Raw genomic sequence first — 15,113 nt, forward strand, 5'->3', positions numbered from 1 at the left:
TTTCCACTGTTTCCCCATCTATTTCCCGTGAAGTGATGGGACCAGATGCCATGATCTTAGTTTTCTGACTGTTGAGTATTAAGCCAACTTTTTCAGTCTCCTCTTTCACTTTCATCAAGAGGCTTTTTAGTTCCTCTTCACTTTCTGCCATAAGGGTGGTGTCATCTGCATGTCTGAAGTTATTGATATTGCTCTGTAAATCTTGGTGTATTCGTGAGGTTTTGCTATCAGGGTTATGCTCGCCATATAATATGAGTTTAGAAACGCCCCTTTAGTCTCTGTTTGCCAAAAGAATTTGTGCAGGATTGTATTTCTTCCTTAAATTTTTAATAGAATTTATTGGTAAAGCCATACAGGCCTTATTCAGTTTATTTACTCGACATGACTCCTTAGGTTGTCTGTTTCTTCTTGTGCCTGTTTGACAAGTTTTTTACTTGCCTCTCTTCTCTTCTGTGATACATAACCTCATCTGCTTTTTCAAAATCAAGTACTCATTGTACCCATTAAAAGAAAGGCAGTTTTATTTAGGTGACTAGCTTACACCACTGCTTTTCTTACATTAAGTGTTGTGTTTAGATACCTGTTCTGCAGAGTCGCCCTGGAGCTCCCTCAGATAAACTTAAGCCTAGAAAGTAGATTGATTTCTGATATTTCTTGCTTTTGCTGGAAAACGTATTTTCAGATTCCAAAGTGTTTCTGAAAAGCTGCACATGGAATGCAAAGCAGAAATGGTGACACCTCTGGTGACGAACCCTGGCCACGCCTGCGTCACTGACACCACCCTGTATTTCCAGCCTCTCAACGGGTACCCGGTAAGCGAACTGCAGGCCAGCGAGAGCTCCTTTGCATGGCAGTTTTGTCTTTGGTGAACTTTTCAGCCCCTGAACTTGACCTTACTGTGTTCTCACATTTTGGTGAGAGTCAGAATGGCCGCCCCCTCCTCATCCAGCATCTGACATTTAATAGGCTCACCATGTGACCTTGACATTTGAGCTCCCCTAACTTGTTTTCTGTGACTTCGGGGTCACTTGCTCTCAGCAATGCAAGAAGAAACCCCTCCCCTCCGGATTTTAGTAAAGGGTCCTTAGAGGTTTATACCTTTCTACGTGGAAGCACTTCTGCAAGCAAGCAGTGAAATCTACTGAGGTTAAGGAAAATGGATGTTTCCTGCATACCTGCTTATCTGTTCACCCGAGTCGTATTTCTTGTTATTCCTTAATTAGAAACACAATCAGTAGGTCTGAGTCTGGCCCAGAGAAGTGGTAGGAAGTTGTCCTCTCCAGCCTGGCGCAGAGGTGTGTGTGAGATGCTGTCACTGGGCGGTTGCAGGGATGATGCTGGAAGCAGGCTTCTCTTCCATGATGCCTTTAGACTCACTTGGCCAGACAGTAGAGACTCAGATTTCTACTCTAAGACTTGTTAAGATTAGAGGTTTTATCTAGATCTGGCCCCCTTTCAGAGAGGTTCATTGAAAGAGCAGAAATCCCAACACTCTGCTCATGCGGTTGGTCCTTTTGGCCAGCAGCTTTAAGAACAGGAGTGTTTTCTGCCATGGAAGAAGTTCTCCCAGTTGGTCAGCCATTGTATGTGCTTCCCTGGTGTTGCTAGAGGTAAAGAACCCACCTGCTAATGCAAGAGATGGAATAGACACAGGTTCCATCCCTGGGTCAGGAGGATCCCCTGGATAAGGAAATGGCAACCCACTCCAGTATTCTTGCCTGGAGAATTCCCATGGACAGAGGAGCCTGGTGGGCTACAGTCCACGGGCTTGCAGAGTCAGATGCAATTGAACATGCCCCTGCCCCCACCACGTGTCACTGAAACACAAATATATCCTTCTCTCTGCTGTGCTTGGTCAGTCATGTCCGACTCTTTGCAACCCCGTGGACTGGAGCCCACCATGGGGATTCTATAGGCAAGAATACTGGAGTGGGTTGCCATGCCCTCCTCTAGGCGATCTTCCCAACCCAGGGATTGAACCCAGGCCTCCTGCATTGCAGGCAGATTCTTTACTGTCTGAGCCTGCAGGGAAGCCCTTTTCTACGTGGTGCTATAATGAGTCTGTCCACCAGGTGGTGCAGCTCACCCGCGGGGCCCTCCAGTGGACACAGTACATGGAACTGCTGGCCTTGTACCACCACACTCGGTGCTGTGATAAATTGTATGGGCCACCACAGTTGCTGTGGCTTGAGTCGGTACTTCTGCAGAAATATCTGAGTATGTGCCATAGCTTCAGGGTCCCAGGTGTCTGGGCTGGGGGCAGCTTCCACAGCTGCATACCCTGCCTCTGTGGGCTCCTCCTCCCTCTCATGTGGGGAGGAGGGTGGACCTGTAGCCTTTTGTAACCTTGTTCCTCTTTTACTAGCATTTCAAGACTCCAAAGAAGCAAGAAAATTTCCCTCCTCATGAAGTTTAGAGGCTCTGATTTATACTATAGTTTAGGAGCTTTATTACACTGAGGTTTGGGCTTCCCTGGTGGCTCAGTTGTAAACAACCCACCTGCAAGTGCAGGAGACACGGGTTCGATCCCTGGGTCAGAAGGAGCCCCTGAAGGAAGAAATGGCAACCCCCTCCTGTACTCTTGCCTGGGAAATCCCTTGGATAAAGATGCTTGACAGGTTACAGCCCATGGGGTTGCAGAGAGTCAGTCATGGCTTAAGGACTGAACAACAACACTGTAGTTTAAGGAGACAAAAGACAGGACTCTAAAAAAGATGCATATTAGTTCCTGAGCAACCTATAGGTCTATAAAAGAAAAATTCCTGTGAGGTTGTATACACTAATTCCCTTAATGCTTTTTATCACTCAGCAACTTTCCAAAAACCTGAAAGGCAGATGCCTGGGGATCTCCTGGTGGTCCAGTGGTTGAGACTCCACCTTCCAATGCAGGGAGTACGGATTCGCTCTCTGGTCAGGGAGCTGTAAGATCCCATATGCCTGGAGGCCAAAAAACTGAAATGTAACACAGAAGCAGTATTGTAACAAATTCAATAAAGACTTTAAAAATGGCCCACATCAAAAAAAAAAAAAGAATCTTAAAGATGCGTGCATTATCATTCTGAGAAGTTGAGTACCAGGGCAGGGTGAGTAGAGGGCCATGTCCACGGTCACAGAGCTAGTGGAAAGGGCAGGCTGGCACAGAGTGGAGTATGCCCTGCCCAAGAGCCCCCTTTCTAGCTGTTCACTTGTGACCTGTTGGGAAGTTCAGATGGGCTCTTCTTTGCCTTTCTGATACTGAAGGGCAGCTTCTAGTTGTGTCTAGAATGTTGCAATTTGAGATCATCTCTCTTATTGTTCAGTCGCTCAGTGGTGTCTGACTCTCTGTGACCCCATGGACTGCAGCAGGCCAGGTTTCCCTGTCCTTCACCACCTCCCAGAGTTTGCCCAGATTCATGTCCATTGAGTCAGTGATGCCATCCAACCAGCTCATCCTCTCTCTCTACTTTTAAAGAAACCCGTGGTCCAGATAATGCTCCAGGACATCCGCCGCATTTACAAGAGGAGACACGGCCTCATGCCTCTGGTGAGTTCCCTGGAGGACGGGCGTCTCGTCTTCAGGTTGGTCAGTGGTTCATGGACTTAAAGCACCCGGGGCCACTCTGGAAGGTGCAGGCTTGTTGTGTTGTAAGCAGATGGGCTCTGAGTCTCACGGCTCCTTCTTCTGGGTGAGCCCCTCGGGGCTCTGGGTTTGTGCAGAACGGGTCCCAGGGCTCCTCGCCGCCACCCTCTTTCAGCCCAGCAAGGTCTCCGGGCAGAGCTCAGAAGCTCTTAGAGCATCAGCCCTCAGTGGAACTGTAGCATAGTCACTGTGAACTTAGATTACTTCTGCCTCCAGGCCTGGTGAGAGGGAGAAGCCATTTGTTCAGATAAGATAACCATTTCAACCACAAGGCTGTCCTGCCTGCCCTGCCTCTGGCTAAGCCCAAGTCTACCCTCCTGTGAGTCACACACTTATAGTAGAAACCAGTCCCCACAGAGGGTGTGACTCCAAGGGCTTGTCATTTGATGTCAATACCAACAGATTTGTTTTCCTTTGAAGATTAACCAGTGAGTTGGTAGCATTACAAAAGCATTGTGGAAACTGAAGCAGCTTCTTTTGGTGTTTTATCTTTATGAAATTTAACTATTTTCTTGCCTCTATTACATAGAAGGTGATTCTCCATTTTCAGTACCAAGAGAGGATTAGGGAAACAGCTACTGTTAAAAATACAGAAATACAGTCATAAGGAGAGAAGAAATTGGCATTGATTAAGTACTTTGTGTCTACTGGGCAGTTTATGTACAGTACCCATTCACCAGCACAACCGCTCTGAGGTTAGATGATACCCTATCTCAAAGAAATTGAGACTCCAAGAGTTAACTAGTAACGTGAAAGCCTATATTTGAACCTAGGACAATGCTCTGTTTTCATCCTTTCTGTTACTGTCCTGTCTCAGCCTCACCAACACATCATCTATACAGCTCAACAGCTTTCTTAAGAATAGTTGCAAGCTCCTATTTCAATGAGTTCAATTATCAATTTGTTAAATTGACATAATTATGGTTGAATTTAGCTTTTCATCAATAAGAGGATCACTAAAGTAATTTATCAGTTTCCCATGTGGCATTTGTGGTAAAGAATCTGTCTGTCAATGCAGTATATACAGGAGAGACAGGTTTGATCCCTGGGTAAGGAAGATCTCCTGGAAAAGGAAATGGCAACCCATTCCAGCATTCTTGCCTGGAAAATTCCATTAACAGAGGAGCCTGGTGGGCTACAGTCCATGGGGTCACAAAGAATTGGATACGACAGAGCACACAAAATGAATTATATTCATTCAGTGAAACATTATATAGTCGTTAAAACATAAACCAACCATGTATATATCAACATACACAAATCACCAAAACCTAATCAGAAAAGTTTACATTTTTTACATTTTTTAATATACAAAAATGCTACATATATTTAGAGGCACATAAAAATGTACTTAAAAGTATAAAAAGTATGCATGAGAGTTCTAAATATAAAATCAGAATTATGATTGAATTTATAAAGGAAAGCTAATCATTTGTGTTTGAAGAACATATGTGAAGATGCAAATTGCCAATTTTGATTCAGCACAAATTCACAAATGTGATTACCAATAAAAATACTCAGCACTAAAAAGGATTTTGTAAAGTTTAGCTGAAATACATGTCTTGTTCTCATGTTATAAAAATTAAATGAATGCTGGGGAATATGCATACGAGACCTACAAATAAAAAATGCAAGTGTTGAACGGCTTTTGTACTTGAGTCACTCACACTGAGGTGCCATTTGTTCTGTCCTCCCTGGGTTTGTAGGGCTTGGAAGTGTTTTGCACAGAAGATGACCTGTGTTCCGACATCTACCTGAAGTTCTATGAACGTCAGGACCGAGACGACCTCTATTTTTACATCGCTACATATCTAGGTTTGGTGCTCACCCGTCCTTGTGTCTGTTCAAGTGGAGGCGGTTCAACAGTGGAACAGTTGCTGTATCCACTGTCACCTCTCCAGGGTTCCGTTTATCTGTTCTCATCGGTGACCAGCGTTAGCAGAGTGGCATTTTAGAAACAAAGGGAGGTGTAAATGGAAGTTGGTTATAGTTCACTCAAATTCTGTATTTTAAAAACTCTTGGTGAATGTATTTATATGTTTTTCTGTATCTTAACGACATGCAAGTTGAATGGATTATAAAGAATACACGTGATCACTTTCTATGTCCAGTCCTGTCGTATATTAGTTTATGAATGCCAGGACTGGGTTTCTTCATGTGAGACAGTGGGGTATGCAGTCGTGTTTGCAATCATTAATTGTGGTCTCAATCACAAAACTGGGAAACCGGACAAAAGGAACGCGCGAACCTTCTATTCTCTTACGGTACCATGGAGCGCAGTTTGCTTCTAACTCCACTTCCTCAGTCTTCCATGGGAAATGTGAATTTTCCCACTTTTTCAGAGTGGACACCTGTATTTTCCTTTTTGAGCACAAACATATTAAGTTGTATGGTTGAATTAAGTTATTCTTGTTTTCATAGTTGTCAGATGACTAGAATGGGATGAGTTTAAGTACATGTTGGATATTTTATTAATACCATCTCAGTTTTGTTTGCTATTCCAGTGTGCAGTGAACCCATTTGTGAAGTAGTGAGTTAATTCCCTTAGAAAAGAAATTTTCTCTCAAGGAGGAGTCGTTTGTTTTCATTGAAGAACATATTTTAAAGTTTATAAGTGAACTTTACTAAAGTTCATATTTGTTTATTCTCACATTAAGCTGTTCAGCTTAACTCCGTCCATAACTACAGCTTTCTTACAGGTTTACTGTTATCTTTTTTTTTTATAATTTTTTTCATTTTAATTTTTTATTTCATTTTAATTCCAGTTTAATTTTTTCATTTAATTTTTCTAGCTGTAACAAGATTGCAACACAAAACTCAACTCTCATAGTGAGTCCTAAAATCTTAAACCCACCATGGTCTAGAAAGTCTGCTTCTGTGAAGTGTCCTTCCCGAGTTTATTCCTGAGATTGTTCAGACTTTCTCTGTGATGTTCTAAGAATGGAAAATCAGAGGATAAATGTTCTGACTTTTTTTTAAGCCCTTTCCCGGTAGCTAGTTAGAGAAGAAACTTGGCAAAGTATGTAAGAATAAATATTGAGTCAGCAAATCAGGAAAGTTGTTTGATGCTGCCAATAAAAAGTTGAAAGCAGAATTTTCTAAACATAGTAGAAAAGTGGGCTCATTTCGCAGGAAAGTTCTCACTGGTGTCACACAACCTGTGTTTCCTTCTTTCCTGGTTATTTCCGGTGGTCTTTCTGGGCCTTCTAGTTTGAGAAATCACATCCTCCTGATAGACTCCTGATTTCTCCTTCAGCAGTTTCTGTTCTTTTCCGTATTCCTCACTTGCGTAAATAATACATAGTCATTGACAAATCAGCTGTGTGCCTGTCTTCCAGATCTAAAAGAGAAGGAAAAGATGGTTTTGTTTTGATTTCATAAGAAATGGAGGAAGTGAGCTTTTTCAAATAGTAATGGCTTCTTAAAGGCATTGAAACTCAAGCACGTTGGGAAGGATTGTTTGTTAGTAAATACATACGTAGACTACAGATAAATATAGTAAACATTGTATATTGCCATGTAATATTGATGTATTTGCTCTATATTTTCATATTTGTTTTATGTCATGTCTATTTAATAGATGTGATGTTTTATATCCTGTATTTTATAGATGTGATATGTCTATGTCATATCTCTCACAGATATGATATTTTATATATTTAACAGATACAGTATGTTTTCTATCATATATCTCATAGATATGATGTTTCATATCACATATTTGATCATTTTCCCTCCTGGATCTTAGAGATGCTCATCCTTGACCAGACAACTCTTTTGTGAAAACAGATTAGCCTTTTCTCTTTTGAAATGTGCTTTTCAACAGTGAGTTGAAGGGTCTACACCGCAAGCCCCTGTAGGCCCGTCCCTTGCTGAGTGGCCCTGGCCGGCGTGCGCTAAGCGTGGTGTGACCCGGCCCGTCCCCCTGTCCCCGCAGAGCACCACGTGCCGGAGCGCACGGCCGAGGGCTACACGCTGCAGTGGCAGCGGGGTCTCCTGTCCAACTACCAGTACCTGCTGCACCTGAACTCGCTGGCCGACCGCAGCTGCAGCGACCTCTCGCAGTACCCCGTGTTCCCCTGGGTCATCGGCGACTACAGCAGCTCCGAGCTGGGTGCGTGCACGGGCCGGGCTTTCAGAGCAAAGAGCCCGCTCCACTCTAGGACACATTGCAATTCGTGAGCAGAGTAGAACCCATTCCATCTCGTGCCTCTAGTGGCCAGTTTCTGGGCCATGATGCTGGATAATACGCGTTACATGAATTATGTGTGTTCTGTATGTTCTCGCTACTGTCTCTGAATTTTTTTTTAATCCTAAAGAAACTACTCACATACGTCTTGAAAGTCATACCCAGAAAACATGCATGTGATCTTTAGCCAGTGTTACCATAATTACCAACAAGTATTGTTTTCAAATACTGAGGAGTTCACTTGGAAAATTGCATCTCAGGTTATCATATTATCTTTCAATTCATATTCAAAAATGTGATTATCAAAAGAAGTAACTATTCATTATAGAGCACTTAGTTCAGTTCAGCCACTCAGTCGTGTCCGATTCTGCGACCCCATTAGACTGCAGCACGCCAGGCCTCCTTGTCCATCACCAACTCCCAGAGTTTACTCAAACTCATGTAGAGCACTTAGAAAGTACTGAAATCCTCAAGGAAATAAAAATTATCAATAATCACATTACTGAGAGAGAACCACTTAACTTTGTGGTCTATTTCTTTCTCTCAAATTATTTTACCAAAATTATTGTGATTGCATTGTAATTTTATTTTATAATGGCTTAAAATTAGATATTGTGAACATTAAATTACTTTTGACAGTTCACTGATTGCTCCCTTTTACTTGAAAGAGGTGACAGATTTTCTAGGAATATTATTTATCTGATAATTTTCAGGTCCCCAGTTTTCCAATTATGCTATTATCAGAGGATAATATTCACAGTAATTCAAACCTAAAAAGTAAATTTTGATAGGATAATGGCTTTTGAAATTTGTTTACTTTTTGCTGTTGTTTTACTTGGAATATAATTTTTCTTAATCAGTAGGTCTTTTTTTAAAATCAATATTCTGAACATTTTCAAATTAGATTTTATTCTTGAGTGGCTGTAGCTAACTAAACACTCAAAAAGTTCTAACCTTTACAGCTATATAAATAACCATTAGGAATACTGTAATTCTAATGGACCTGTCCCAACTTTTAGAAAGCTGCTTATTATTTGGAAATAAATGTGTGCATGTGAATCAGTTCAGGGAGTAATGCTATTAAGTATAAGCTTGCAGCTTTCTGTTTTCTTTCCTTTTTTTATTGATTTATAGTTGGCTCACAGCGTTGTGCCTGTCTCTGCCGTACGGCAAAGTGCCTCAGTTTACACAGACAGACAGTATTTTTTAATATTCTTTTCCATTGTGGTTTATCACAGGATTTTGAATATAGTTCCCTGCATTATGCAGTGGGAGCTTGTTGTTTTTCCATTCTAAATGTAGCAGTTGGCATCTGCTAACCCCCAGCAGCCGCTCATCCCTCTCTCCTCCACCATCCCCTTGGCAACCACGAGTCTGTTCTCTGCCCGCGAGCCTGTTTCTATTTTGTAGATGGGTTCATTCGTGTCATATTTTAGATTCCACATATTAGTGATATAATATACAGTATTTGTCTTTTTCTTTCTGCCTTACTTCATTTAGTATGATCATCTCTAGTTGCATCCTTCATTTTAATTAATTTTTGACAATCTATTTCTTTTGTAGATCTGTCAAATCCAGAGACTTTCCGGGACCTCAGTAAGCCAGTAGGGGCCCTCAACCAGGAACGTCTGGAGAGGCTGCTGGTACGTGGACCCGGGGATTCCTGGCTTCTAAGCAACCCAGGAGCCGTGGCCTGTGTTTTTACAGCTCGTTGACATTCATTTCCCCAAAACTTGATGGAGGTGTATCTGAAGAGACCAAAGGTTCTGAGCGTATTTTTTACCCGCCTCTGCCTTCTGCCTTCCTTCCCCCAGAAACTCAGCTGCTTAGCATTTGCCTACAGTTCAGTGGGTAGGAGCTGAGCTCATCACAGGTTTGCCAATTTATTTTCACGACAAAGTTATCCTTTGGCAAATCACACAAAAGATAGGTAAAATTTCTTCTTCTCAGTCCCACCCCAACAGACATTGTTACCACTCAGCCAAGAAAACCAAGATGCTTGTTGAAAGAGAGCTGTGTCTCTTCAGTTCCCCCTCTCTTTTTATCCGCTCCTTTTCCTATTTAAGAGAGAAACTAGGGGCTGGGATGTGATCAGGTCGTGGTTTCCCGAGGCTTTCTCCGGGTCAGTTACTGCCTCTCCTTGTGCCGCAGGCCCGCTACCAGGAGATGCCGGAGCCCAGGTTCATGTACGGCAGCCACTACTCCTCCCCAGGCTACGTGCTCTTCTACCTGGTCCGGATCGGTGAGCTGCTTGGTCGCCGCTCCCGGGGACACGCGTGTGCACGTGGGCGCTGCGGCGCTTCCGTGAGCCCCTTAACTCTGGTTTCTCCCCCTCCAGCGCCAGAATACATGCTGTGCCTGCAGAATGGAAGGTTCGACAACGCGGACAGGATGTTCAACAGGTTAGCCATCCGCGCCTCACTTTCTGCTTTTAAACTTTCTCATTTATACACGCACAATATGTTTATTTGGAAAAACTAGATATAAACAAAAATGGAAAGACATGTAAGAAAACATATATAGTGTAAGTTTAAAAACACTTCTGTTTATTCCCTAAACTTTTATCCAGTATGTAAAAGACTTTAGTTTTCTATATATACATAAATGGTTGGACTTCCCAGGTAGCTCAGTCGGTAAAGAATCTGTCCACGGTGTGGGAGACTTGGGCTTGATCCGTGGATTGGGAAGATCCCTGGAGAAGGAAATGGCAACCCATTCCAGTATTCTTGCCTGGAGAATTCAGTGGACAGAGGAACCTGCTAAGTTACAGTCCAAGGGATCACAAAGAGAGGAACACAGCTGAGTGACTGACATACACACTCAGTAATGTTGTATCTGTTCCTCTTAGGCTTTGTGTAGTTGTGTGTGTGTGTAAATGTGAGAACATATCTTAAATAGTTTTTTGTCCTGCCTTTTGCAGCCTTGTATTAGATCTTAAAATTTTTCCCATATTGTTAGATGTTCTGCAAAATGGTGATTGTTTTATTTTTAAATGACTGTATCCCTTCCTAATGTATGATGTAATTTATTTTAACTGTTTGTTGTTGGACATTTAGGCTGTTTCCAACATTTCATTATTCTAAATAAGCCTGCTATAAATTGAATACAATTCCATGAGTATTTATTTTTTAGTTACAAAAGTAATATTTTCTTACCGTGAAAAGCAGAGAGTATAAAGAAGAAAATAACTTCACTTGGCTTCTGACCACACTGGGATAGAACTCATTGTTCATCTTTTGGTCTGTGTCTTTTCCAGTCTTTTTCTAAGCTCTGCACATGTCTATTTATAATCCCTTTTTGAAATGAGCTATTAAAATAGTTGTGCTCATTTTTCATGTTTAAGCACCTGCCCCGAGTGGCCCTTCAATGAGGCCATGTGTGGGGGAGGCTCCCAGCTTGGACTTGCGGATGTCCCCCCCCAGGTCCGTGTCCTGACCCTGTGCTTACACCCCTGTGTGGACCCAGAGTTTTCTTATCTGTAAAAGGTGAGGGGGGCACTCTTGTGAATGTTGGGAATTATGAATTAATAAGAGAAATGATCTGACTTAGGTAAAGTGTAGAATAGCGCCCTGGCTCCTAGAAGTGTTGCTGTTGCTATTTCCATACCCTGGATTTGAAATCAGTTCAATTTTTTCTTTCATGTTTAGTATTGCAGAAACTTGGAAAAACTGTTTGGATGGTGCAACCGATTTTAAAGAGGTAAGCAGTTACCAAGCTAATGATTCACTGGGCTCGTGGCTTCTAACTGCTTTAAAAAAATATTTGCTGCTGTTCTTTTCTTTCTTCCCCAAAACTTTCAGCTGATCCCAGAATTCTACGGTGATGATGTCAGCTTCTTAGTCAACAGTCTGAAGTTGGATTTGGGGAAGAGACAAGGAGGGCAGCTGGTTAACGACGTAGAGCTCCCGCCTTGGGCACGGAGTGAGTACCACCTGGGAAGTGTTGAATCTCGGAAACTCTCCACTTAGTCGTGCAATTTCAGTATCGTTTAGTTGCTTAGATTTTTTAAAACAACAATAGAATTCTCTGTCTAGAGGAGATGGTAAAAATCTTACTCCAAACTGTAAGTGTTCTGTTAGACTACGATGTAAAACATTATTATGTACTTGAGAGAGCTAAACATAAAAATGATTTTTGCTTCTCCCTCCACCTCAGATTTATATTTTATGTGATGGAGGTGGGTGGGTGAGCCTCGTTAAGGAACATGTCCCTCTGGCCTGTCCCAGAAGCCTGGCCTATATGCCTGCATGCTTAGCTGCTCAGTCGTGTCTGACTCTTTGTGACTCCATGGACTGTAGCCCACCAGATTCCTCTGTCCATGGAATTCTCCAGGCAAGAATACTGGAGTGGGTTGCCATTTCTTCCTCCAGGGGATCTTCCTGACACAGGGATCGAACCTGCATCTCCTGCATTGGCAGGCAGATTCATTACTGCTAATCTGCCTGGGAAGCCCCAGTGTCTGTTGACATGTAGATAGACAGAAGGAATGGGAGAGGTGTCCCTGGTGGGGACTGCACACTCCCAATGCAGGGGGCCGGGGTTCAGTTCCTGGTTGGGGAACTAGATACTGCAAGCCTGGCCAAAAGCAAAAAACGAAGGAATGGGAGGAAATCAGGTGGCACCCCCGGGTGTTCTGACGGCGGCTTCCTCCTAGGTCCCGAGGACTTTCTCCGGAAGAGCAGAGCTGCGCTGGAGAGTGAACACGTGTCCGAGCATCTGCATGAGTGGATCGACCTGGTGTTTGGCTACAAGCAGCAGGGCCGGGATGCCGTCGGAGCCCACAATGGTGTGTAGCAGCCGTGGAAACTCCATTCGGCATTTGACAGAAAGAAAAGCAAACCGCCCACGATGGGCTCAGCACAGCCCGGCTTGTTTCGCTGAAGCATCTGGTCTCAGCATACGGGGTCTCCTGGCTCAGAGACCCCACATTCAATCCTGGGTGAAAGAGGAGGAAGTGTTTTTGTCTAAAAACACCCACTTCTCTGTGATCCAAGGGGTCTATGCTGAAGTCTCCTACCTTCAGCATGTCCGCTCCACCCCATTCAGTAATTTCTGCTAAAGCTCAGTCAGGATAGGATCGAACAGCTCCCACAAGGGCCCTGGGGCGTCTCTGTTACTGAGCAGACAGGAGCCGGCTGCAGCCCTCCTCTTCACGGTCAGGTCTCGCCTCCTCCAGGCTCCTCGGCCCAGGTGGCGGGAGGTGGTCTGACCCCTCGCTTGTCCCCCACACACGGTCCTCTGTGCTCACCCCGGAAGGTGCTGACTGAGACACACACCCGGATAACAGAGTGTCTCACCGCCAGTTAGACTGCAGCTCAGAAAACCTAACAGTCCTCGTTAATGTTGGCCCAGGCTGGGTGGTATGAGGCTGTTTTGCAAAGTGAAAATCAGTTTCTTGGAATACAAGTTAAAAGCTGTTATTTTTAAAATTCTGAGCACCGTGAATTGGAAGAAAACAGCACAACTTTCAACAGTGTTTTTGTGTCTCTATTTCCAGTGTTTCATCCGCTGACGTATGAAGGAGGTGTGGACCTGAACAGGTATTTACGTGTCTGTAAGGAATTTTCTACTTGAGCCGCAAATGAGCTCTGCGTCTAAATGATGAATGCAGTTATCTTAAGATATAAAGGCATGGGAATGTTACAGTGAACTATAGCCCGCTTTTACCATTATAGAAAATACTGAGCCTCAGAAATTAAAGACATGTAATGTGGTCTAGGGAACTTCCCCGGGGACTCAGTGGTAAAGAACCCACCTGCCAACGCAGGACATGCAGGTTCCATCTCTGGGTCGGGAAAATCCCCTGGAGGAGGGAATGGCTACCCACTCCAGTATTCTTGCCTGGAGAATTCCGTGGACAGAGGATCCTGGTGGTCACGTCAACAGAGGTCCATGGGGTCACAGAGTCAGACACGACTTAGCAACTAAACAAAAACAAACAATACAGTCTAGACAGTTCTATAGTTGCTGTTACTAACTAACAGCATATAGTTGCTGTTACTATTTGAGGGTCAGTCTCTCTCCTGTTGATCTGAATTATTTGAAATGCATGCACTCAGGGAGCTTGACCCCAGTGGTCACCACAGGGTTTGTGTTCTGTCCTAAAGCATCGAGGATCCTGACGAGAAGGTCGCCATGCTCACCCAGATCTTAGAGTTTGGACAGACACCCAGACAGCTGTTTGTGACACCCCATCCTCGAAGGATCACCCCAAAGTTTAAAAGCTTGTCCCAGCCCTCCAGTTACAATGCCTCCACGGCAGATTCTCCAGGTAAATCTTGTAAAGAGAATAAATAACATGAGCACCTTCTGTCTCTCTTTCTTGATTAAGCCGTTTTCTGAAGGTTCTGGAGAAGAGATGAGTTATGAACCCTGAACAGCTTAGAGATGATTCTGTTTTACTGACTCATGAGTTTCTCCTACAAACAGACCTCTTTTTGTTGTTTTGTTTATTTTTAACTGTGTAAAGGAAATTGACTCACTTTTAGTTTCTGATAATTTAATGCAACCTGGCAGCATTTGTTGCGGTTAAGTTCTTTCTTTTCTGTTGTTTTCCAAGTTGGTCTCTGATTCTTGGCCATTCATGTTTTCATGTTGATCTGTCCTGGCTGTGGTGGCTGTTAACAGTGTCACCTAGCCCTGTCCCAGGAATGACTTCCAACATCCATATTTTTCCACCCCTACATACAGATCTTCAGTGCAGGGTGCTCTGTTTATTCGATTCTGGTTTTTTATTCAGTTATTTGACAGACATTTACAGGGTATCTGTGCCAGGTGATGAAATGAACTTGACCCTGTTCTCACGGCTGGCACCTAGAAAGGGGAGAAAGAATGAGTCCCTTCACCCAGCTATCCACGTTGTACACTTCACATAAAGCGGCCTCAGGCTCCCAGGCCCCCAGGAATCCAACCCTGCATGGACCTCGGGAGTGGAGCGGTTGGACTGCTTGTCATCTCCACTTCTACATTCTGTCCCCGGCATGCCCAGGCTCCTCAGGCCATACAGTTGGGACTTGCTCGGCTTGGAGGTCCAGCTGCCCGCAGTCTTGTGACCCGAGGAGAGAAAGCTCCATGGGTTGAGTCATGAAGGCCATGGGATTATCTCGTGATGCCCTTGAACCCATGCTCAGCTTAATCACCAGACCCATCCACGGGGATTATCTCAAAAGGGAAATTGTTCCAGCCCTTCTCAAAACAGAAGCAGAGGGATGGCTTAGTTAGTCCGACCCAGGAGGGTGGTAATAGCTGGTTTCATCTCTTTTTTCTCCCGCTCAAAACCAAAACCAAAACACTGCAGTGTTGTTA

General features: G+C 43.7%; 1 protein-coding gene across 1 annotated transcript in view; it reads left to right on the top strand.

Annotated features, from left to right (window-relative positions):
* The window catches only part of NSMAF (neutral sphingomyelinase activation associated factor), a 62,618-nt gene that overhangs the window by 36,199 nt on the left and 11,306 nt on the right, over positions 1 to 15,113 (top strand). Inside the window, exons 10-21 of the mRNA XM_065902999.1 lie at positions 683 to 812; positions 3,452 to 3,523; positions 5,326 to 5,434; positions 7,557 to 7,733; positions 9,372 to 9,451; positions 9,960 to 10,050; positions 10,147 to 10,210; positions 11,456 to 11,507; positions 11,609 to 11,729; positions 12,463 to 12,594; positions 13,306 to 13,348; positions 13,916 to 14,079. Coding sequence (XP_065759071.1) covers positions 683 to 812; positions 3,452 to 3,523; positions 5,326 to 5,434; positions 7,557 to 7,733; positions 9,372 to 9,451; positions 9,960 to 10,050; positions 10,147 to 10,210; positions 11,456 to 11,507; positions 11,609 to 11,729; positions 12,463 to 12,594; positions 13,306 to 13,348; positions 13,916 to 14,079 — 1,235 coding nt within the window. The remainder of the gene's footprint in view (positions 1 to 682; positions 813 to 3,451; positions 3,524 to 5,325; positions 5,435 to 7,556; positions 7,734 to 9,371; positions 9,452 to 9,959; positions 10,051 to 10,146; positions 10,211 to 11,455; positions 11,508 to 11,608; positions 11,730 to 12,462; positions 12,595 to 13,305; positions 13,349 to 13,915; positions 14,080 to 15,113) is intronic.

This window comes from Muntiacus reevesi, chromosome 12, assembly GCF_963930625.1.
Source record: "Muntiacus reevesi chromosome 12, mMunRee1.1, whole genome shotgun sequence".
In the NCBI taxonomy this organism is placed as follows: Eukaryota; Metazoa; Chordata; class Mammalia; order Artiodactyla; family Cervidae; genus Muntiacus; species Muntiacus reevesi.